At 41.5% G+C, this 24223-nt stretch overlaps 1 protein-coding gene across 1 annotated transcript in view; it reads left to right on the forward strand.

The window, feature by feature from the left end:
- SNX25 (sorting nexin 25) overlaps nt 1–24223 on the forward strand; it is a 98781-nt gene that overhangs the window by 5097 nt on the left and 69461 nt on the right. Inside the window, exon 2 of the mRNA XM_066235142.1 lies at nt 22227–22311. Coding sequence (XP_066091239.1) covers nt 22227–22311 — 85 coding nt within the window. The remainder of the gene's footprint in view (nt 1–22226; nt 22312–24223) is intronic.

Raw genomic sequence — 24223 nt, forward strand, 5'->3', positions numbered from 1 at the left:
CATGGTTGCGGGTGGCTGGAGCCAATCACAGCTGTCCTCCGGGACAACACCAAATTTTTATTGGATAATATGTAATGTACACGGGTCATTGTATGGCTCTCACGGAATTACATTTTAAAATATGTGGCGTTCATGGCTCTCTCAGCCAAAAAGGTTCCCGACCTCTGCTCTAGTCAACTGAGTTACCCAGCCAGGCCTTCCATTGACATTTTTAGATTTGAGATTTAAAACCACAATTTCCTAGAGAATGGTCAAAGCCTTGCCATAGGTGTCACCAAGAGCTTGGATAGTTGCTTTCTGTAAGCGCATGGCATTGTTGTTAGTGTTGGGAGAATTCAGAGATGCCCCAGATACTCCCTGTGCCAGCCCTCAGGCTGAGGAGATGGGCGGATAGAGGAGACTGGAAGGCAGGGAAGATGTTTCTGGAGACAGTAACAACATTCACATAGCAGTCCATAGCTCCAGTTGGCTTGGGTAGGACTTCTAGAATTCGTAAATGAGTTCTTTTACTAATACAAAAGTTCTTTGACTAAAACAAAGTTAATTTAGGTTCTCAAAGGGGAAAAGAAATAGGAATTAGGAAGACTATACACAACCTCTTTGTAACTTTCTTTTGTTACGTTAATGTAATAAACTAATCCTCAATCATTTGATAATGGATAATGGCATAATACACTCACTGTTTGCATTTTAACTAGAGGATTTAAGTCAGGGTGGCTAGTGGGAAAAATATTTTTGAGGAAGATGGCTTTTTGAGAATCCCTTAAATGACAGGATTCTGACTTGCTGTGGCATAAGGGTTGTTTTACTTTAAATTCATGCTATTTATACTTTCTAAATGTAATTTTTTTACCTAGGTTATATAATCACATGGTTTTAAAAACAATAAAGAAGATGCCATCTACAACAACATGGATGGACCCTGAGGACATACTAAGTAAAATGAGTAAATCAGAAAAAGCTAAGAACTAGACGATTTCACACATAGGTGGGATATAAAACAGACAAAAGTGAAGTGGTTATCAGGGGGAGAGGAGTAAAGAGAGACATATGGTGACAGAAAATGATCTGACTTTGGGGGATGTGAACGGTTCAAATGCTCTAGAAATGTTTACCTAAAACCTATCTACCTTTTTTTTTTTTTTTCCAGAGACAGAGAGGAACGGAGAGAGATGAGAAGCATCAATCCTCAGTTTTTCATTGGGACACCTTAGTTGTTCATTGATTGCTTTCTCATATGTGCCTTGATCGTGGGGCTACAGCAGACCGAGTAACCCCTTGCTCGAGCCAGCGACCTTGGGTCCAAGCTGGTGAGCTTTGCTCAAATCAGATGAGCCCGTGCTCAAGTTGGCAACCTTGGGGTCTCGAACCTGGGTCCTTCTGCATCCCAGTCCGACACTCTGTCCACTGCGCCACCACCTGGTCAGGCAAACCTATCTACTCTTATTGATCAGTGTCACCCCATTAAATTTCATTTCTAAATTAAAAAGAAATCAAAGCATGTACTATATAAAAAGATACACAGTGGAAAAAATCTCTCCTACATACAGCCACTATTTTTAAAACTGATTCATTGATTGATTGATTTTATCGGGGTGGTACTGGTTAACATAAGTGTGTAGGTCTCAGGGGCTCAATCCTATAGTACATCTCTGTGTACTGCACTGTGTGTTCACCACCCCTCCACACACGGCCACTATCAATAGTAGGCACTGTTTATTCTTCCAGATATATATTATGCTTATATAGCAAATGCAAATATATATTTAAAAACGTTTTGATACCTATAATCTCTTGATATATAAACAGTGATTACACACAAAGGAAGAATTATTTCTTTTCTGCATCTTTATGATTAACTATTTAATTTAAGATTAGTAAACATAGGACAGAGTTATATATATGAATAGTGATTACCTCGAAGTAGGAAGAGACATGATTAAACCTAGAACACACAAAAAAACCTAATCAAAACCAGCGTATGTATCCTAAGAAAGGAAGAAAGTGTGTATTTGAGTTAGCAAAACTGTCTGAAGGAAGCAATATGTACTTCCCTAATTTGTACAAAAATAAAGCAAAACCAAGCAAATGGTTTAGAGATGCAGTTCAAACACCGTTAGCGATCTGAGTTGCCACTGAGTGTATGAGATGACTCACAGGAACTAAGATTGGAAACTGAGCTTTGGCCAGGTCCTGCTGGTCCTCAGCCAAACGAGCAGAAGTGGAGTTTAATCTGTGGTATGGCAGCTGTTGACAGGTTCCAAGCATCAGAGTGATAGCATCAGAGCTGGGCTTTAGGAAGGTTAGACAAAAGCGTGATTGGGGTGAACGTAAAAGAGAAATACCGTGCAGGTGTGTAAGAGTTAATGGTGGATGGAACAAGAGGTGATTCAAGAATGAGTAAGATTTTTCTTTGATGTTAATTATCATTAGTTGTCATCACAGATAGGTTCAAGAATCTTTTCAAGAATGTCCTAACGTTGTCTTTAAACAACAGCTTTAGCCCCAGACCAAAGGGTGCTACTGTTTATTCACAATGGTGAAGATTGAAGTCTCCAAACTGGAATGTTCTATTTGGAGCCTTTATTTCTAACACTCTTGAATCTTAACCTGCTTTTGTTTTAGGTGCATGCTGTGATGTCATCCTCCTAATTGAATGTTGCCTTCTTAAAAATACGTTAGGTTTCATTTTGCAACCTTATCATTTGGAGGCTAGGAAGTATCCTAGATCCTTAAAATGTGTGAGTCCTTGTAGGCAGAATGCCACACACACCATTGTACTAAAAAGGTGACTCAGCAAGTTTGGGGCTAAGAGCTCAGGCTTCAGAAAATGAATAGTATCTGTGAAAGGCTGTCAGGATTAAAATAATGGCATACAAACTTTCTGGGTATAAAAAAAAATTGCAGGTTTGCTTCTGAAAGCAAAAAAAATCGCAAACTTGGAACTTAGGTTTTTACCCTTCACTGTTAGGTCACTTTCCAAACTAGGGTTGGTTGGGTGGGTGGTGATGAGGGATAGCTGGGCAGCTCTGCCCCCGTGGGTCCCTCCTGGCTACCCTGGGACCAGTGCCTGGGCCAGTTACTCATCTCCACATCTTGCTTTAGTCCTCGGGTGTGTGCTTAGGTAGAGAGTCTCCAAACGTAGTGGAGCTTTCCACAAAGCCTAGTGGGTTTGGTTATATTTTGGTGGGCTTGTCAGCTCAGGGGCCGCTTTGGGAGAACGTAGTTAGGAGTGTGAGGTGTCTTCTCTGTCCCTGGGGCTGGCCGCTGCTTGTCAGTCCGTCTAGGCCTTGGTCAGCCCTGGTACATGTGTCAGTCATCCTGCGGTTTCCTGTATGGACAGCCACCAGCTGGGTGTAAAGAGCAGTGAATACGGTGACTCTAAGTCAAACGCCTTTGAGGCCCAGGAAAAATGGAATGAGTTGTGCATTTTTAGGATAAGACGCATGAACTTTAGGCCACCAGGATCTATTTCATAAGCTTTCAATTTTAGTGGAGAATACACCTTGGAAAATTAGATAATTTTTTTACAAATATTCATTGGTAAATTCAAACCTGAATTTCTGTAGTTCTCTCCCACCTGCATGAGTGAGTTTAAATTAATAATAGTAACTAAAATTTTGCAGGTGTTGACCCGTCTGCTTATGCGGGATCTCGTTGGACAGCGCCCCTAACACCCCCACCCTGCCATTTCTGTGAGTCCCCAGGTGGTGTCTTGTGAGTTGTGACTGAGCTCACTTATGTTCTTCCGTTTCTGGTGCCTGCAAACACTTGAGGCCCTTCTCTGCTGAAGCCATCACCAGTATGTGAAAAAGGCCAGTTCTGGTTGGGCTGCTGTGGTCTCAGTCCCCTGAGGTGGGATATCCAGGAGCGCTTAATTCTTGTGCTTTTTTTCTGTATAGCAGCCGGGAGGGCAGTCCTGTTTCTCTTATTGGGCACGCTTAAACATTTTGTACTTGTCATAAGAGCTTATGCCCTGGTTTGCACCTTCCGGTGGGACAGCCCCCGCCCCTTTGTTTGTGGTTCCTCTCTCCACCTTCCTTGGAGCAGCCCCGGACATCAAGCTCCGGGACGTGAGTTTCAGAGGTGCTCGTCACCGACACGGTCTCTCTTCAGTGGGAGAGGGATGGGGACACTGATCACAAGACGGATGGAGACTCCTGCACCTGTTGAGCTTCAGGCACCACTGTGAGCGCCAAGTGGAAATAACAAGCTAAGCAGCTGAATAAATGAGTCCAAGGCCCGAAAAGAGATCTGAGCCTGAGGAATAAATCTCTAATCCTCAGTGTAGAGACGTTACGTGGTTACATGAGGGTTACGTGGTAGGGGGCTCAAGAGCAAGACTGCCTAACAGTGACATAACAAAAAAAAAAAAGAGATTTCAAGAATGATCCTTTCTCTCCTTCCTCCAAAGCTTCCTCTGGTCTCTAACCTGGAGCTCAGGCACACCAGCCATGCCCAGCCTGTGCCAGGCAGCTCCTGTGGATAGACACCCGAGGGCTGCACGCGGGCTCCCCAGCTTGTTAGACATGGAATTAACATATCAAACGATCCAGAAATTTCCATGTATTTTTCCTGAGGCAGTTAATTTCATCATTTTATTTCCAACTTTTTTATTCCTGTTTCACAAAAACGTATCTGAGGTTCTGACCCCTAGATAAGCTCAGAAAGTTGCTTTGTTTTCTAGATTTGAATTTAGATCATTCTTGAAATCTCTTTTTTTTTTTTTGTTATGTCACTGTTAGGCAGTCTTGCTCTTGAGCCCCCTACCACGTAACCCTCATGTAACCACGTAACGTCTCTACACTGAGGATTAGAGATTTATTCCTCAGGCTCAGATCTCTTTTCGGGCCTTGGACTCATTTATTCAGCTGCTTAGCTTGTTATTTCCACTTGGCGCTCACAGTGGTGCCTGAAGCTCAACAGGTGCAGGAGTCTCCATCCGTCTTGTGATCAGTGTCCCCATCCCTCTCCCACTGAAGAGAGACCGTGTCGGTGACGAGCACCTCTGAAACTCACGTCCCACAGCCAGCAGCCGCGAGTCCTCCCGACATCTCCCCGCCTTGCTCCCCACATGCTGTCCAGCATCAGGTCCTGTTCTTTTCCCTCTTGAGTGTCTTGCATTCATCCGCTTCTTTCAATCTCTCTAGTTCAGTCTCAGTACTGTCCTGTCCCCTTAGCTGAGTGCAGTAGTGACCTCTCAGCTGGTCTCTCTGCCTCCTTACTGGCTCCTCCTTCAATTCATTCTTTTAAAACAGCAAACCAAATCAGATCCCTCTTCAGCAACATATTTGATTAAAACCCATCAGCGGCCTCCTGTTCTTCCCCTTTGTTCAGCCTAACTTTCTGTCGTAACAACTTTCTCCCCTCGCACTTTGTCCTCAGTCCTCGGATTGCCAAGCGCCCTGTCCATGGCCTCAGAGCCTGCTGTGTCCTCTGTGAGAGCAGCGCTGCCCCTTGCCTGGTGGGTTTCTCTAGCCCAGACTTCCGCCCATAACTCTGCAGAGAAGCTTCCTCTGGTTCCCGACTGCATATATTCTCATGGCACCAGACACCTGTCCTTCGTTGTACTGACCGCAGTGGTGCTTTTATACTCACTTGGACGATTCTGTCTTCCTTTTTCATTAAGCCTTGAACTCCATGAAGGCAAAAACTCCCCTCTGCATCTTTAACACTTAGCATGATTTAGTAGGTAATAAATATTTCCTGGGTGAATAACCGGCAATCTTACACATTAAGAGAATGGTTTTGGAGTCAGCTAGTTGTCTGAATTTGAGTCTTGGCTCTGCCTTAATAATTATGTGACTGTGGGCAACTTGCCTAAGATTTCTAAGCCTCTGATTCCTTGTTTGAAACATGGAGGCCTGACCTATGGTGGCGCAGTGGATAAAGCATCGACCTGGAACACTGAGGTCGTCGGTTCGAAACCCTGGGCTTGCCTGGTCGAGTCACATAGGGGAGTTGATGATTTCGGCTCCTCCCCCTTCTCTCTCTCTCACTTTCTCTTCTCTCTAAAATGAATAAATAAAATATTTTTAAAAAATGGAGATAGTAAATACCTTCAAGGGTTGTTTGGCACAATGTCATAGTATTTAAAAAGACATACTATTTATAAATATGTTTTGAATATATTAATAGAAAGTGTTCAGTGGTATATTTTTCACTTTTACTTTAAAAAAACTTATTATAAAGATTAAAAATGCAGACTCAGAAAATCACACAAAATAAATGTATCGTTGGATGATTATAAAGAGAATATCCTGTACCTTCTTCAATCCCCAATGTCAGCCCCTCCTAGTCTACCTAAGTAATTCCATCTTGACTTTGCATGTCATTATAATTTACCACTTAAATGTGCATCTGTGGACATTATAGTTTATATTCTTGCCTACTAAAAAAAAAAGTTTTCCTCCCTGTTCTTTTCTTTTCCTTACAACTTATCTGTTGAAGAACTGGGAGCATTTGTCCTGTGGCGTGTCCTACAGTCTGGACTTTGCTGATTGTATTTGGATGATGCAGTCCAGCATGCTCATCTGTCCTTCGTAGGTCCTGGAAATTGGCAGCTGGGTCCAGAGGCTCAATCAGTCCCTACGAAAGGACTGTATAGGTGGTGATGGGACCTTTCATTGGGAAGCACACACTATTTGATCATCTTTGTGATATTAGTAGCTGTTGATGCTCAACACCTGGTTGTGTTATTTGTTGGGGGTGACAAAAATGGTGACATTTTCATTGGCATTTACCTGTCACATATTTTTCATAAACTTTTTAAAGAGAGACACTTTCCCCTCATCTACTACTTGGTTATACAGCAGTCCAGTTCATCTAAAAGCAGAATAAATGCTAAATTCCTTCCCATTATCAGTCTCCAAGATAATGAGTTGCTTCCCCATCATCATCTGGAAGTGACCTATTAGTTGTGTGTTTTATAAAATATTATGAGCTCCTGAATTTGAACATATTTGATGGGTTTCAATCAGTTGTCGCTGTGATCTTTTGAAGCTTCTATAATTCCATCTTTGGCCGGTGGGAGCCTTTTCAAGTTGGCTCCCAAGTCCTTTTGAGATGCCTCTCCTAGTCTATGACAGTTTTCTTGTATCTGAGATAACAAGGTGTTTCAGGTTCATCTTGAGCATTCATAATTCTGCTCGCACCTGGAAATAGCCATTTTCTCAAAAAAGAGCCGTGATTTCTTTTCATGGGAAATGTTGTTTTCAAGAACTCATTTTACCTCAGCGCTGAGCAGCACAGCCACACCCAGACCCAGCTGTGACCCCAGCGAGCAAATGTAGGGTGAACAACTGTCCTGGTTTGCTTAAACTTGTTTTGGTTTTGAAACTGAAAGTTCTGTGCGCAGTGGGGAAAAAAGAGCTTATTCTGGGTGTTAGGGAGGCTGATTGCTATTGGTTTGGTTATTATTTCTTGGCCTTCTCAATGGAGAGATGGAAAAAATATATGTCTTTTGTGGATAACAGTCACCCAGTATTTAAATTTATATACTCTCTCTTTCTTCTTACAGGCAAGTAACACATATTTTGAGTAGTTCTTTGTAGTCAGCTCTGGCATTTGCTTATGATAGCCTATTTTGGCATTGTTAATGGGTTCAGGGAAATGACTTCTGTGGCCTGAACTTGATTCACTGTACTCCAACCCGTGAATGTGAATACAGTGGGTAAATATGTGTTCTACAGGCATCATTCTGTGACTGTCCTAAAGTGAATGTCTTAGTAATTGTAATAGCTAAATTGGATATTTATTACACTTACTGCATGCAGGTGCATAGAGGTATTGCCCAATTTCATTTTAAAATTATATTTATGATTACTTTTTATTTAGAAATTAAATTTAATGGGGTGACATTGATCCATAGGAACACATAGGTTTCAAGTATACACCTCCATAGCATGTGAACTCTTCATTGTGTTGCATCTGTTACTGTATATTTGGCCCCTTTTCCTCCTCTGCCCCATCCTCCTCCCCCTGATAACCACTTTGCTTTTGTCTGTGTCCATGAGTCTCAAATTTATATCCCACCTATGTGTGAAATCATATAGTTCTTAGCTTTTTCTGATTTACTTATTTCACTCAGTATAATGTTCTGAAGTTCCATCCATGTTGTTGTAAATAGCAATATGTCATCATTTCTCTTATCTTTGGGGTCAAATTCATAAAAAGTTCACTACGGCCAAGGTCCGTAAGTTTAGTACCTGTTTTCTTCTATGTGATTTATTATTTCAGACCTTATATTTAGGTCTTTGGTTCATTTTGAATTAATTTTTGTGCATTGGTACAGACTGTAGTCGAACTTCATTTCTTTTCATGTGGCTTCCCAATTTGTCCAGCACCATTTATTGAAGTGATTTGCTTTTCTCCCTTGTGTGTTTGGTTCCTTTGTCAAAATTGATTTGCCCGTATACATGTGGTTTTATTTCGGAGCTTTCTGTTCTCTTCCATTAGTCTGTGAGTCTGCTTTTCTGCCAATTCCATGCTGTTCTGATTATGTCTATCATGTGAGGCAGGGACTGTGAATCTCATTTTGCAGGTGGGAAAACTGAGGTTTACAGAAGCTAAAAATGTGTCCAGGCTGCGTAGCAAAGGGAAGAACTGAGAGTTAAACCCAGGTCTCGCTTACTCTGGAGCCTGGACAGTTAGCCACGTTAATACCCTTTTAATTACTAAAGGTAAGTCTGGCCTAATTCAGGTTTAGAAACAAAACAAAACTTGAGAATCTTTGGGATATTCAAGGATCTGTTTAGGAGTTAGTCACTTTAGAGCAGTGGTCCCCAACTTTTTTTGGGCCATGGACTGGTTTAATGTCAGAAAATATTTTCACGGACTGGTCTTTAGGGTGGGACGGATAAATGTATCACGTGATTGAGACAAGCGTCAAGAGTGAGTCTTAGACAGATGTAACAGAGAGAATCTGGTCATTTAAAAAAAATAAAAACATTGTTCAGACTTAAATATAAATAGAACAGAAATAATGTAAGTTATTTATTCTTTCTCTGCGGACTGGTACCAAATGGCCCACAGACCGGTACTGGTCTGTGGCCTTGGGGTTAGGGACCACTGCTTTAGAGGTCTCAGACTGAACTAGGGTGTTGTCACAAATGCTCCTCTGTGCTCAGGACAATCACTACTAACCTAGCAAGGTGCTTTTTTCCTGCTGGATCTGATGGGGCCTCAGCATCCCTTTCCATATAGCTTTCTAGGCAGCCGCTGACAGTTTCATTTTAAAATTATATTTCTGCACATTCAGTTCTGGCGTTAGCACTGAGCGTGACCCTACCTGCCGTTCTGAGGGGACGCCTCACACCCTGGCAGTGACCCCTTTGGGCTCCCGTAGCCCGTTCTCCGTGCCTCTATCCCTGTCAGCACCAAAGTGTGTCAGAGTGATCGGTCATATACTTCCACCTGTCCTGGTCAAAATCAGAGTTTTCTGTAATATTTAATTAGATGGTTAATTCTGGGAGATGCTTTTCGGTGCACTGCAAAGACAAAGAAGAAGGACGAGAGACTGGTTTGCCGGTCACATAAATTTAAAATCTAAGTGCTTGAAGCTTTACAGTGAGCATTCTTACATTAACATTCTGGAAAATCCTACGGTAAAGAAACCTGTGTAACTGTTTTTAATCCAGTGTTGTTTTTAAAACATGACTGATCCTGTATCCCCCCCCCCTTTTTTTTAACACAATGAGATTTATTATCATAAAAAAAGAACACATAATTCAGAGGTAGGACAAGCCTAGGGGTGGGCCACAGCTCCCTGGGGGACTTCAGGCCTCCGGCCCTAGGTCCCTGCAGTTTTCTTAGCTCTGCCTTCCTGGGGAGTGGGACTGACCCTCAGGCTCTGGGCCACAGGGCTGCCACACAGGATGACCCGGAGGGAGAAAGTCACCGTTTGGTGGCGGCCGTGTTCCCCTCACACCATCTTATTGGCCAGGTTTGGGCAGATACGTTCCTAACCCATTGCTGGCGAGGGACAGGGCTTCTGCGGTTGGCTCAGGAGTGTAGCAGCTGGTCATTTAGGGAGGAGGGGGTCAGTGGGGTCAGACGATGGACACTTGACATCACAGAGCTTGACGACTTCCCTTTTTTGCTGTCTTTCCCACTGTCACTCACTGTTCACTTGAATGAATCAACCTGCTGTTCCTGATTTTACTTCTCTGTGTCCCTGTGACCCTGGGAAGACCTTTGTCCCATTTCTGCACATTCAGTTCTGGCTGTTAAAGGTCCCTTTCATCCAGTGAACTTTATCATCCATTCTCATTGTTTCTGCCCAATAAACATGGAGGGGCGGGAGGGAAAGTCTAGGTTAATTCCAGGTGTTTGAATGGACACAGGCCCTTGGCGCAGGCCTGCATGGTGGGAGATAATGAAGTAAGTTTGGCCGTGTTGCTTCTGAGAGACCTTACTGATAAGTTTAGCCGACAGTTAGGATGCAGACCTGCGGCTTGAAGGAGAGATTGGGGTGAAGCTAGTAGGTGTGTTGGTGGTCAGTGTACCTGCGGTATTAGAGTACAGGCTCCATGCGATGGCCAGGGCCAGCCAGGACTGCTGAAAAGCAGTGAGCCCAGGGCAAGCCACGGGAGCCCACCCAGTGTGGGGGAAGTCAGGACAATGATCGTAGGGAGAAGCCTCGAGAAGCGGGACGAGATGGCCAGCAGTGTCCAGTGGAGCCCAAAAGGCCAGAAGGAGGACCAGGACGTGCCCACTGGCTCTGACAACTTGGAGGCCTTGGAGGCCTGTGCCAGTGTGGTCTGGGGAGGTGAGAGTGGACAGGGGACAGACATGACACTCTTGGGGCCACAAGCTGGTGGGAGGTGAGGGGGCGGAGGCAGCATTAAACGGCTGGCGTGTGGTGTTATTGGGGGGGGGGTTTACGCACATTTTTGGGTTAAAGGGAACTCATGTAGGGAGGAAGGGCCTGGAAGTCGCCGAGACGCAGTACACTAGACAGCGCAGTGTCCAAGCTGACGGGATCTGAGCACAGGGCAGAGTTCCAGCCCAAGACGATGGCAAAAGAGGTAAAAATGGGAGCAGAGAACCTTGGGGGAGGTTGGCAGGGAATTAAGCTATTTTATGCTGGGTCGCCTCAACTTTCTTGTTACGCAGGAGACAAAATTAATTGCTGCTGCTGATGAGAATGATGTGTAAAGACTAATTTTAAGGGAGGTGGTAAAGGTTTGGAAAATTGATTGGAGAGACTAACAGCAGAAACGTTATTGAGCCCTGACTGTGTACCAGGCCCTGTACTAAGTACTTCACATTCTCATTTGATCCTCACAGTGACCCCACGAGGTAGTTATTATTATCCCTGTTTCATGGAACAGGAAACAGTTTTAGAGAGGTTAAGTGACTTGCCAAAGGTGACAGAGGTAATGAATGAGGGGTCCAGGCCTTTTCTGGCCCCGGAGCCAACCCTCGTCATCTTTGTGCTCCTGCCCACGAAGGAGAGGAAGCATAGAGTTAGGGGGAGGATGTGGGTTGAATGCCAGGAGTGTGTGGTGACACCCATCAGCATGAATGTGATATTAAAAAAAATATTTTTGGCCCTGGCCGGTTGGCTCAGTGGTAGAGCGTCGGCCTGGCGTGCAGAAGTCCCGGGTTCGATTCCCGGCCAGGGCACACAGGAGAAGCGCCTATCTGCTTCTACACCCCTTCCCCTCTCCTTCCTCTCTGTCTCTCTCTTCCCCTCCTGCAGCCAAGGCTCCACTGGAGCAAAGATGGCCCGGGCGCTGGGGATGGCTCCTCGGCCTCTGCCCCAGGCGCTAGAGTGGCTCTGGTCGCAACAGAGCGACGCCCCGGAGGGGCAGAGCGTCACCCCCTGGTGGGCGTGCCAGGGTGGATCCCGGTCGGGCGCATGTGGGAATCTGTCTGACTGTCTCTCCCCGTTTCCGGCTTCAGAAAAATACAGAAAAAAATAAAAATAAATAAAAATAAAATATTTTTTTAATTGATTGATTTTGGAGAGACAGATTAAGGAGGAGAGAGAAAGAGTGAGAGAGAGAAAAGCATTCTTTTGTTGTTCCACTTAGTACATTCATGGGTTGTTTCCTGTATGTGTCCTGATTGGGGATCGAACCCACAGCCTGGGTATTTGGGGACAGTGCTCTCACCGACTGAGCTTACTGGCCAGGGCCTGGATGTGATACTCCTGTAGGAGGAGCACCCAGCTCCTGCTGGAGGTGAAGCCCTGAAGAAGGCAGCTGTGGGCATGGTATAAGGTCAGGGTGCAGGAATGCTTGGTGACAGTTGCCCAGGTGTCAACTAAGCCAAGAAGGAATTGAGGCCAGGAGGGAGCTGAGGGCTTACTGAAAAGGGAGGGCCAAAGGGATTGGAGGGCTTCTAATTGTTGTGCCAAAACCTGTGGTATGGCCCTGAGAATGGGGGGTCAGAGTGAAGTGGAGGTGAGGGTCGCTGGAGTGAGGTCAGGGCACGTGTGGATGCGAGCTGCCCCAATGTTCCACACTGTTCATCCTCTTATTTCTCTGTGGACTGAAGGAGTTGCCGCCAGAAGGTAATTCTTCAGTAGCATGTTGCCAAGAAGGCAGATGGCAGCACACATTATGGAGTCAGAGGGCATGGGAGAGGCGAGGGCAGGGCCGATGGGCTGCTGTGTCTTGGCGGTTTGCCCAAGGCCAGGTCATTAGGGGCATGTGCTTGTAAGTGTACAGGGGCAGGTTCACCTCTTAAGTGCAGTAGAAATTCGGTGTCAGGAAATAGAATGGTTGTTTTCCTTTGGAGGAGATTGTTTTAGCCAAGTTAAATTTCCAAGAATTGTTTTATTCAGTGCCTGTACACAGTGTCGAGTGCAGACCATTCCAGGAATACAATACTTTTTTTTTTCAAGCAGAATATTTCAAATGACCTCCCAGTAATTTAACTGATTTTCCTTGCCTTTTAAAGTGATTAATATTTGGTAACATCAATGTGGAATAGAAAGTCTATACAGAAAGAGTTCATACTGCCCCCTTTATGAGAATATAAATGAAGCATTATAATCATCATTTCAGTTAACTAAGTGAAGTTGAAGATAGGAATGAATCTTTTGTGATTCAACTCCCAATATATGTAAAGTGCTTGCAGTACTCTTACATTAAAATAAATCTTCCGAATGTTAAAACACTTCTCAGTTTTTTTCAGGAGTCATATTTTGTCATGACAACCATTTCACATTTGGTCTAAGGGTCCATACATAGTTTAGGAATTTTTTCTAAAATACTGTACTTATTCCAAAGATACACCTTCATCTTTCTGAATTAAGGCTCTTGGGGGATAGGATCTAGAAATATGCATTTGAATAAATTCCCTAAGTGATTCTTGAAAAGTGAGGAGTGTGTTTTTCAGCGATGGGTAGGGGCTTCCTGATGTCAACAAGGACCGCTTTCTGCATTCACTGTGTGCAAACACCCACATGCTCCAGGGCGCATTTCTCCCCTCTGCCTGCTTAGAGGAGATGTCTGCTGCACAATGGCCTCTCTTTAATGCCATGATTCTTTAGGGAGGTGGTGTCCTTTGAATTTCAGCACATTTATTTTAGATAGAAATGGGATAAATAATTTTTATGATCTAGATCTGGTCTGGGGCAAATAACTTGTACTCACCCATCAGATGGGATGTAAAAGTCAGCCTCTTTCGGTCAGTGCAGTTGAACTGTACTTTCAATTTTATGCAACTAATCTTTTAATGGCAATAATTCATCTCATCCATCTCAATATCTTATACATGTATGTTACCTGGGCCGCTCTGCCCGGAGCTCAGCTTTTCGCTTCAATGGAATTATGGAAATAGAGAACCCACTGACTCAAATTACCAATGTCATATTTTTCTAACCAGGCATGAAATATTTTATCATCAGTTTTTATTTAAAAGCTAATCAACAAATTAATTAGGGATGGTATTATGGTATTCCAGGACAGTAATGGAGTGTATAAAAAAAACCAGTAATTGCTTTCATCACTGAAGACCTCTGTGGACAAAGCTGTTCTGTGTGACTCATGTTGTTGAGTTGCAGAGAGGTCTGAAGCAGCGGCAGCCGCTCTGACTTCTTCCTCGTTTACATTCAGTGGCTTCTGCGAGAACTCTTGTGAAATGAGAATAATTTTTGTAAGATACTTCAATATGTTTGAACTTCAAAACCCTTCTGAAACAATCTCATGGACTGATTGTATATTTGAATTAATAACTTTTCATCCATGACCTGGGCTTGAGAGAAAAATGTGAAGACACCAGGATAGGGAGACTATTAGAATTCCTAAGCATGGCTTCCCACAGTGGGATGGCTCATTAGTTACTCATATGAGCTTCCATCAAGAATAGATTAAGCCCCTGGAGCGTAGAGAATGTAGTTCCGTCACCTTTGTCTCTCTAGTACTCAACGGAGTGGCAGACCCAGAGTCCTGTCAATGTTGGATGATTGTAAAAATTGATGGAAGTGTAATTCATATCATGGAAACCTACGCTTCCCCTTATGAACTCAAAATCACAATGGCAGTCAGTGATAAAATGCTTACAGAATTTTTATTGCACGAACCTTCCAGGAATGCAAAAATCTAATGCCAGTTTTCAGTTTCCTTTCCTAAGTCAATCTGCTTTTCCTCATTCTTCTCTTCCAGCCCTAGTATCTGTTCTGTACTTGCCAATGTAGGCAAACTGCTGTCTGCTTGTGTACTTGCAAGTGTATGTTAGGATTTCAGTTTCCAAATCTGTGTCAGATTTGCAGTGTGGTTAAATTTCTCTTGTAATCAAGGGGAGTGCGTTTTCTAAGGATCTTAAGATTTGAGTCCTTGACATTAGAAATAAAACATTTTTCTTCCCATGAATCTTAATCCTTCAAAGCGAGTGAAAAGCAATCTTAAGTATGTTAACCTACCTCAAAATCTACCTCTATTGATCAGTTAATAGGGATTTTGCCTTTCTGTCAATATTCATTTTTCTCTTAGAATAAGTAACCAAGAAACATTACTAAAGTAATCTCCTTGTTACAGTAAAATGTGACAGCTTGAAAGGTCATAGTGCTAATCCCATGTAATAAAACTATAATCATCCTTTGGAAAGGAAATGAACACTGTAAAAAATTTGGACTATGAGTTTTGGAACCATAATAACTTGTATTTGTAAACTGCTTTACAATTCTAAAGTACTCTTACATGTATTATCCTTCTGGAAGTACATAGTAATCTTTTACCATAAATAGGGCAGACTTTGTTTAAATTGAATTGAATCGTAGAGAGATGGACATGTTCATGATAACTCAGCAAGACAATGACAAAGAATCGACTACAGCCAATTTTTTTCTGGGTCTTAACTGAGTGCTCTTGCCACTATAATGCGACATCATATGCTTTTGCCATAGTAATAAGAAGGGGATTGTGCCCCAGCATAAAGCACATTTGAATTTCATACATGTTGAGAGAAAGGATCTGATTTCGTACTCCTTCAGAGGATCCAGACTCAGGGCCTATTCTGCTGATGATTATCTTTTATTATAGAAATATAAATAGAACCTTGATTCCTACATTTGATGCATGCAGGCAGAGTTGGCCTTTAGCCTGAATACAACAACTCTTTGATAAATGGTGTAATAAGCTGTAGAAGCTACTGATGATCTAATCTACCAGTCATCCTTGCCAACCTCATTTTAGGTAAGATCATGGTAGGGATTTATTCTTCTGGAGGCCACGCTGGCTTGACTGCCTCAGTATCCCTCAGGGTAGAGAAGGCCCAGACCTGCCCCACCTCTTGTGTTCAGTACTCATTTCCTCATCTGGAAATACTGTGGTGTTGGGCTTTCAAGGTTCATAGTTTAGGGTTGGCTGAAGAGGCCGAAAGGGGTTTTTCCAGGTCACCTTTGTATAGTGTGTGCTTCAGAGCCCCTCCTGTCCCCCACCCTTGCACCCCATGCTGCTCCTCTGTGTCTTCTGAGCCGACAGGAAGCTGTCCTTGAAGCACAGCAAATAGGAGTCCTGAGGCACAGAGTCCTTGGAGTGAAGTGAGATCCCAGATCTAACTGTAGATATCACAGACACCTCTAGTATTTTTTTATAACATTGTTGGTGGTACTGTCATAGAAATGTAAACATTTTTCATTTAAAATAGGGAAAGATTGTGGGTACAAAGTACATGCACAGTAATAAAGAGAATAAATTATAGTGTCATTCAAAACAATATATTCCAAATTTTTTATTACATAAAATATACTTATTATGTAATAGTGAGTGTAAAAAACCAGATGCAGTACTTTGTGAATACTATGATCTTAATTTCTTAAAAAAAAAAGAAAGAAAAAGTACCAATGATAACACGACTAATATGTTGCTAGGCATGGCTGTGCTTCTTAATGCTCATAACCGTAGGACATATAGGTACTGTTATTTTTATTTTACAGGTGGGGAAATTGAGGTAGAGGAAAGTAAGTTGCCCAAAGTTACGTAGTAATTGTTGGAGTCATCAAGTAGGAGAAAGTACACCAAAATAACAATAGCGGTTATTTCCGGATGATGGTATTATAGATCCATTTAATTTTTTCCTCGCTAGATTACCAGTTATAAAGGGTGTCACTCAGGAGCAACCAGATGAAAGCGATATGGAGGGCGGGGTAGGGGAAGGTGCGGAACTTGCGTGCCCTCCAGCGCGCCACGCTCTGAAGCTCTCTGAACCCTGCTCGTTGGGGCTTTTATGGAGGCTTCATTAAAAGTGATATTGATGAAAACATTGGCCATTGGAGATTTCAGTTTCTTTATAATATAGAATATGCCTCTGTTCTTTATATAACAGCATTTAAAAAAGAAATGAAAACATGTTTGGAATCTAGAATAAACAGTAGGACATTTATAGGTTTGAATTTTAAAGAATAGTTTCTTTTTCTTATATCTAAAATAGAAATTGTACTTTATTAAGAGAGGGAACAAGACAAACACCTCTACTTTCTATCGGTACAATCCTCCCCAATGATAATCACTCCATATGTGTTCAAAATTTTTCTTCTGTTGATAAGGAAAACAGTCCTCCTCTTAGTACATGATTAAACTGGCTTCTGATGGAGCCAGGGTTTGTTTGACTACTTACATACTTCACCAGTAATAGCCAGGACAAAGGCACACACACAGAAGAACATTTTCAGGATAAGTACACTTTCCTCTCAGTAAAGTATAGCCTCAAAGGCAAAACTAGTTCAAGAACAAAATGTTCTATTATGCTGTGTCCTATTCTACTCGCTTAACTTTTCAACCTTTCTTTCTTGCTTTTATTTCCACTGTTCCTTTCCCTTTGGAAAACCAATTAGCTATCCAGCTGACCAATCCTCCCACCTGCCCACCTACCTACCAACCAACCAACCAACCAGCCTCAATTTGTTGAAAGTTAGAAACATTTTGAATTTTGTTAGTGACCATAGCTATATGTGGCAGTATGTAACAGGCATTCTGCTAAATGCTTCCTGGGAGCCAGCAATTACAGATGTGATGCCGTGGTTTCAGTACGGCTATGGTTTGTCCCAAACAGAGTAAGCGGTGTTTGGAACAATAACGAATTACTTGGGGGTACCATCTGAAGTTCTTGATTTTCATTCTTTGTTGAAAAGAATTGGAACACCTAGCCATGCAGCATAGTAGCCTCCTTAACTCATTTGTATTCCTTGCCAGGCTCTTGTTGTCTTTTTTCCTTTTTGGGAGCCCTGATTTAGTTATGTTATTTGATCCTCTGAGGTGCTGAAAGCCCACTTAAACTACAGAGGGAAGTGGCTGGGTCAGGATCTATCAAGGAAACTGTGCTATTGGACTTGGGAGCTGGTATTCCTTCCACGCTGCCTGCCACCGTCACGCCCTGTAACATGGCTACGCAGCGTCCATGTTGGGCACGGCTTTTATTGCTGTGTCGCCATCTTTTGTCGGAGTCTTAGTTAAATGAGATGGCCTTTCAGGTGTCTTAGTCCCTTCCCATCTTCCTGAGGAGGAATTAGTATGATTCCTTCATTTCTTTGGTTTTAAATAAATTCTTTTTTTGAAGCTGAAGCAGAACATGATTGGTTTATAAAGAGCCATGGCTTGGAGAATAACACAGTATAAGAATGAGACTATTTGTCATGGGATCCAAGTAGATGGTCAGGTGCTGAGAAGATCTGGAAACATTCAGCCATGTGACAGTTCCATGTGGTTAATGGTGATGACTGGGGGGGGGTTCTCTTTGTTTTCCTAAGATAAATCCCTGTTTCGATAGCTTTAAAAGAAATTATACTCATCACTCCTTCAACTCTATATAAAGTGTTTATCTTTTTAAAATAATCCAAAATGCATTTAGAAATGTGAAGTATGTAAGTGTATGATGAAGGAGAGGCACTTGTTTATTTGAGCAGCCCAGGTAATGGGAGGAATGACCGGTCACCAGCTGCCGGTTCCAGCCACGTTGTGCTCCCACGGGAGCAGCTCAGTAACCAGTGGCATATTTATAAACAGTGGACAGTGAGCTATAAGTCTGGGCCAGACTGCAGATTATTCTCTGTTGTTTGGTTGCTAATGGTGTCAGGGTACCTAGGTCTCTCTGCATGGATTCTCCGTGGGTGTTGTTTCCTCGGGAGAGAGTATCTGTGGCCGTAACACACCCAGACTGTCTTCGCTCTGACACAGACAGCTGGAGTGTGTTATGGCGGTAGATGAAACTCGGACATTCAGGAGTAACAGAAAGCTGATCCGTCCTCAGGAAAGGGTTTCTAGATATGGCGTCTACTTGTTGACGCTGAGGGTCTAGTTACGTGTATCTAGACGTGTGTGTTAGACAAAAGCTTTCAGGGTTTGCCCTGTCTTTTGAAAGCATTTCTAAAATGAGCATTTATATGTTGAGACCTGTCATTTTCTTTCTTCCAGAGAACTCACTGATTCAAAATGATCATGACAAATTGGTTTTAAGCTAGGTTTAAATCTTAAAATTAAGACAGATTTTATTTATTTTAGTTAAATAAAAAATAAGGTATATTTTTTACATGACAAGGGATGCTGGTTCACCAAAAGCTTTTATGAGTGAATAGTGTGGCATGGCTACTAAAAACTTAAACCAAGCTGACTGGCTGGTCAGACTTCTTTTGAAGTCCTAGTTTCTGAATTAGGATGTTGAAGATTTCTATCACTGACCCTCTGTGCCAGTGGGAAAAGCAGAATTTTCTTTCATCTTTCCTAAAACTGGCCTTTTGGGAAAGAGATTGTCAGGAAGAGAGGGAGGCTTTACCTGAGAGAAGAGATCTGTGCTGTGCAGATGGGGGAGTTCGCATTTGCCTTCCAGAACATGTCTTTTGGAGAAGCCTCTGCTATGTGGCACTTCTTTTTTCCAAGCCTGTAAATAGAGAATGAAGACAATTTTTGTTCAGCGTCCTCAGAGCCATTGGGATCTGTTTCCATGTTGCGTTTGTTTTAGCTGGCTTTCTCCCTTCCCCACCCTCCCCCTTTCCTTCCTCTCTCCCTCTTTCTTCCTTCCTCCCCTTCTTTCCTTCCCTTCCTTCCCTTTCTCTCCTTCCTTTTTTTCTTCCCCTCCTTGGGACAATGATTAGTAAGTTCCATCTCTGATCTGATAGAAGACAAGTATGTAACAAATAACTTACACTTATGTAGGAATTTAGACATGAGGACATTCTAGCTCCGTAAATATTAAGTCCTTAAAGAAGGAATTTCCGTGCATAGTTACCCAGTTATTTTTGGCCTATGATGTTTTCTATTGTCTTCCTGTTCTCCTTAGAGATTCTCCATCAAGAATAAAGAACCTTTTTCATTCTAATAAGGGCCAGTGACCCCTGGGGGGGGGTGTGGTGGTGGGAAGAAGGGGAAATCCAGAACCAGGTTGGAAATTAGATTGAGGGAATAATACAGTTCTACTTAAAGAGCCAAAATGAAAAATGTTAATTTCAGAAGTTTTTAAAATTAAACCTTTATTCAGATGCAGTCGGTAGAATCACAACATATGTTTATATGTGATTTTTTTTTTAAGTGAGAGGAGGGGAGATAGTGAGACAGATTCCTATGTGTGCCCTGAACAGGATTCACCCTGTAAACCCCATCTTAGGTCAATGCTTGAATCACCTGAGCTATTCTTAGTGCCTGGGGTAGATGCTCGAACCAATTGAGCCACTGGCTGTGGGAGGGGAGGAGAGAGAAGGGAAAAGAAACAAATGGTCGTTCCTCATGCGTACGCTGACCAGGAATCAAACCTGGGACGTCCATATGCCAGGCCAGCACTTTGTCCATTAAGCCAACTGGCCAAGGCCTGTTTATATGTTTTATTTCTAAATATGAAGCAGAGAGAGAAAAGAAATTTGCAGACAGATGGCAGGAAGTAGTAGAGCTGTGACTAGGGAGACCAAAAAAAAAAAAAAAAAAAGGTAAAAGTATGAGTAAGAAAATTAAATTTTGACAGAAGTTGCAAAGATAGACACAAGCATAGAATACCAGCTTCTCTCCCAGTCCTTGGAGATGTTTCCATTTTGAGAACCCAAATTCTGGAACTTCTTAAATAAATGTTGTATGACTTTGGTTTTGTCATTTGATTCGTGTTATACACTAAAGCTGCCATACCTATATTTGAGGAACTATACCAGACTGTTTGGCAAAGGCTTGAGAATTTGTGATTCAAGTAATTTGTCAGTATAGTGCTCTAAAAGTATTAACTCAATTAAAAAATTGTCCAAAAAATCCATGTTATTTAAATATCTTCCTGATCTAAAAAGCACTAGAATTTAAATTTTTTTCTCATTTTCTCAGTTTTTTTTTTCTTCACAAAATAAAAACTTAAAAATTGCAATGAGCCTGACCAGGCAGTGGTGTAGTGGATAGAGCATCAGACTGGGACATGGAGGACCCAGATTCGAAACTTCGAGGTCTCCAGCTAGAGCACAGGCTCATCTGGTTTAAGCAAAGTTTACCAGCTTGAGCCGAAGGTTGCTGCCTTGAGCAAGGGGTCACTCACTCTGCTGTAGCCCCCGGGTCAAGGCACATATGAGAAAGCAATCAATGAACAAGTAAGGTGCCACAATGAAGAATTGATGCTTCTCATCTCTCTCCCTTCCTGTCTGTCCCTATCTGTCCCTCTCTCTGTCTCTGTCACACACACACAATTACAGTGAAATGTACCGACCACTTACTTTTGTAGCAAGCTACTCAGGGACTAGAAAATAGTTTTAAATGATTTAAAGTATATTTCTTGTGTGCATTAAATGGCTTTTGTTTATAAGAGTATGATTATTTAAGGTTTTAAAATATTCCTTGAGAAAGTATTGAATGTTGTGTTAATTTGTAACAAAAGAATTCTTTTGTTTTGTGAGAGTAACTGAACACTTAAGGCTTTTAATGTTTCAACTAAGGAATCTTAAAACTATGGCTTTTTGTTTGTTTTTAATAACAGTGATCATAGAAAACAGACGATGCTGTTGGCACTTGACCCCATGGATAACGTGAAACTAAGCCAGGGACCAGGGACTAGGCATTTGCTGCTCCCCTTGGGTGGCCCAGACGCATGGGGTGGATTGCAGCTGTGTTTGGGTGGCCCGCCTGGGAACAGCGTGATTGTCTCAGGCTTGCTTGTTAAATGAGGGTGATAGTAGCATTAGCCATTTAGATCTCCTTGGTGATGTGGTGATGCTAGTTGAGCACTTGTAATATATACTGTGCAAAAAAAACCCACCAACTCCATATTTTGTTAACATTGCTTAGTTATTTTTTATGCCCGTAAACCAATAAAAACATTATACATGCTTTTGAATTTTTTGGTAGGTGATCAATTAAAAGGTTTTCCTCTTCAATATAGTCTTACTAGCCCAATAGTGGGATTTTCATTCTGTATATTCTTTCCCCAAATCCCTGCCACCCCCTTTTTTAATTTTTAAAAACTTGTTACATAGACATATATGGAGTAAGAAGTTAAAATCCTATGCCTAGAGAAAACCACTTCTAATAGTTTGAGGTATGCGTTTCTAAACATTTTGCATGTTTTTGTACATTCTACCATTCTGTTGATTTATTTCTGTATTTTCATCATACTGTTTTGATATCTGAAAGAGAAAAAAAAAAACCTTCCTTAATTCTTCTTTCAAAAGATTTTAACTAACCATAAACATTTATTTACTTTTCCAAAATAACTTTATAATCTGATAAGCAACATCTTATTGCTTGTTTAGATAGTCTTATTTTTATATGTGATTTATTCCTTCAATAATCTGTATCTTTTCTCTTCTTCTCACGTTTCAGAGTCCTGAGTATCGGAACTCACAGGAGCCGGTTCAGCCTAGAAGGGTGGTGATTTCCCATAACATGGATAAAGCTCTGAAAGAAGGTAAGGACTGATGAGATTACATAATCACCATATTCTAAAGGGGAAATGACCTAGTAAGTGTATCCTTCTCATCAGTGTATAGCATTAGGACTTTTTTCTTAACGAGTTTTTATTTGATGACTAAAGAAATACATCCACATTTTGGTAGAATGGACGGAATTGAAACATTTTATTAAGTAGGAATTTCTAGGTCAAGTGAGGCTAGCCACCATGTGAAGCAAGGATCAGGAAATATTTTCTTCTTCTAAATGTATCCTAGAAAAGGTGTGTTGGTAATAAATACACTCCGGCTTACTATTGGACAAACCAGTTAACCAAATTGAGGAATAGCAGTCAACCTTACAAAAGAATGAAGGACGTACACATGAAATTTGTGCAGAAAGTGTGAATGGGGGATTGTGGAGGGTATAATAGTGTTACATGTCTACAAGTGGGGGTAAGTAAGTGTAATTATAAATACTAAAGTTTAAATGATAGTATAGTTTGATAGAATTAAAGTTTAGAAAATGTTTTTTAATGATAGAATTAAAATTTAGAAAATGTTTTTTAAAATTAAGTTTCCAAAACCACTGACAATTTCAGTTATGTGTATAAAAAAGGTGTGAGTGTTTCAGGTGAATACATGATATTAGTTATGAAGTTAAGAAAGAACTAAATAAATATACTTAGGCAAGGGTGTTTTACGTGTAGTTCACAGAAATCACCATATGAAAATTTGAAAATGATAACTGTAAACAATGGACAGTTTGAAATTGTGTGGTTTCACAGGATTTTAGAACTAAGGGAACTGTAATTAAACTTTGAAAGTATTTCTGGTATATTAGTAAGTATGATGACTTTGATAAAACTTACTGGATTTAAAATTTAACTTTAATTCTTAATCTCAAACCTAATTTTAGTTGCTTTGATTGAGGTTAAAATTAACATACTTTGAAATGCACAAATCTTAAGTGTACAATTCATTAATTTTCATAAATGCATATAATCTTGTAACCACCCTCTTCATCAAAATAAAGAAGCCTGCCTGTGGTGGCGCAGTGGATAAAGCGTCGACCTGGAAATGCTGAGGTCGCCGGTTCAAAACCCTGGGCTTGCCTGGTCAAGGCACATATGGGAATTGATGCTTCCAGATCCTCCCCCCCTTCTCTCTCTCAGTCTCTCTCTCCTCTCTTTCCCTCTCTATCTCCTCTCTGAAAATGAATAAATAAAATTAAAAAAAAAAGAATATGTTTGTCATCACAGAAAATTTGCTTCATGTAGCTAATTAAGTGCATCCAGCAAATTTTTCATTTCAAAATTTGCACTTTTTGTGTCTAGAATTTCTTTGGTTCTTTTTTGAATTTTTTGTTTCTTTGCTGATATTTCTCCATCTGTCACTTCATATGACCATCATTATCCTTAGTTCCTTGAATATATTTATAATAGCTATTTTAAAGTTCCTGTATGCTAAATCTAACATCCAGGCTTCTTGGGGTTGGTTTCTATTAATTGCTTTTTCTCTTAATGATGTATTACCTTTTTGGTTTCTTTCAGTTCTAGTTAATATTAGCTGTGTGCAGAAAAATATGTATGCTACTTTCTAGACATTCTGTGATCTTCCTCTGAAGATCTTATTTTTTGTTCCAGTATGTAGTTTAATTTTCAACTGATCACCTTAAAGATACTTGGTTTTATACATTTTTTTAGGGTGGATCTATTTGGGTTTTGTCCTTAGTTTACGGTGAATCCCTGAGTCCTAGAACTTAGGTTTAACTCATGGATTTTGAGGTACTTCCACAAGTCAGTGGAAGACCACACAGTCATACCTCTAATTTAGCATGATTCCAACTCCATACTGTTTCCCTGCAGCGGATAGCAGCTGAAGTCTCTACTCAGGTCTTTCAGTCTTCCAGATGTGCCAGGAACAAGTGTG

Source organism: Saccopteryx bilineata, chromosome 6 (assembly GCF_036850765.1).
Source record: "Saccopteryx bilineata isolate mSacBil1 chromosome 6, mSacBil1_pri_phased_curated, whole genome shotgun sequence".
Taxonomy (NCBI): Eukaryota; Metazoa; Chordata; class Mammalia; order Chiroptera; family Emballonuridae; genus Saccopteryx; species Saccopteryx bilineata.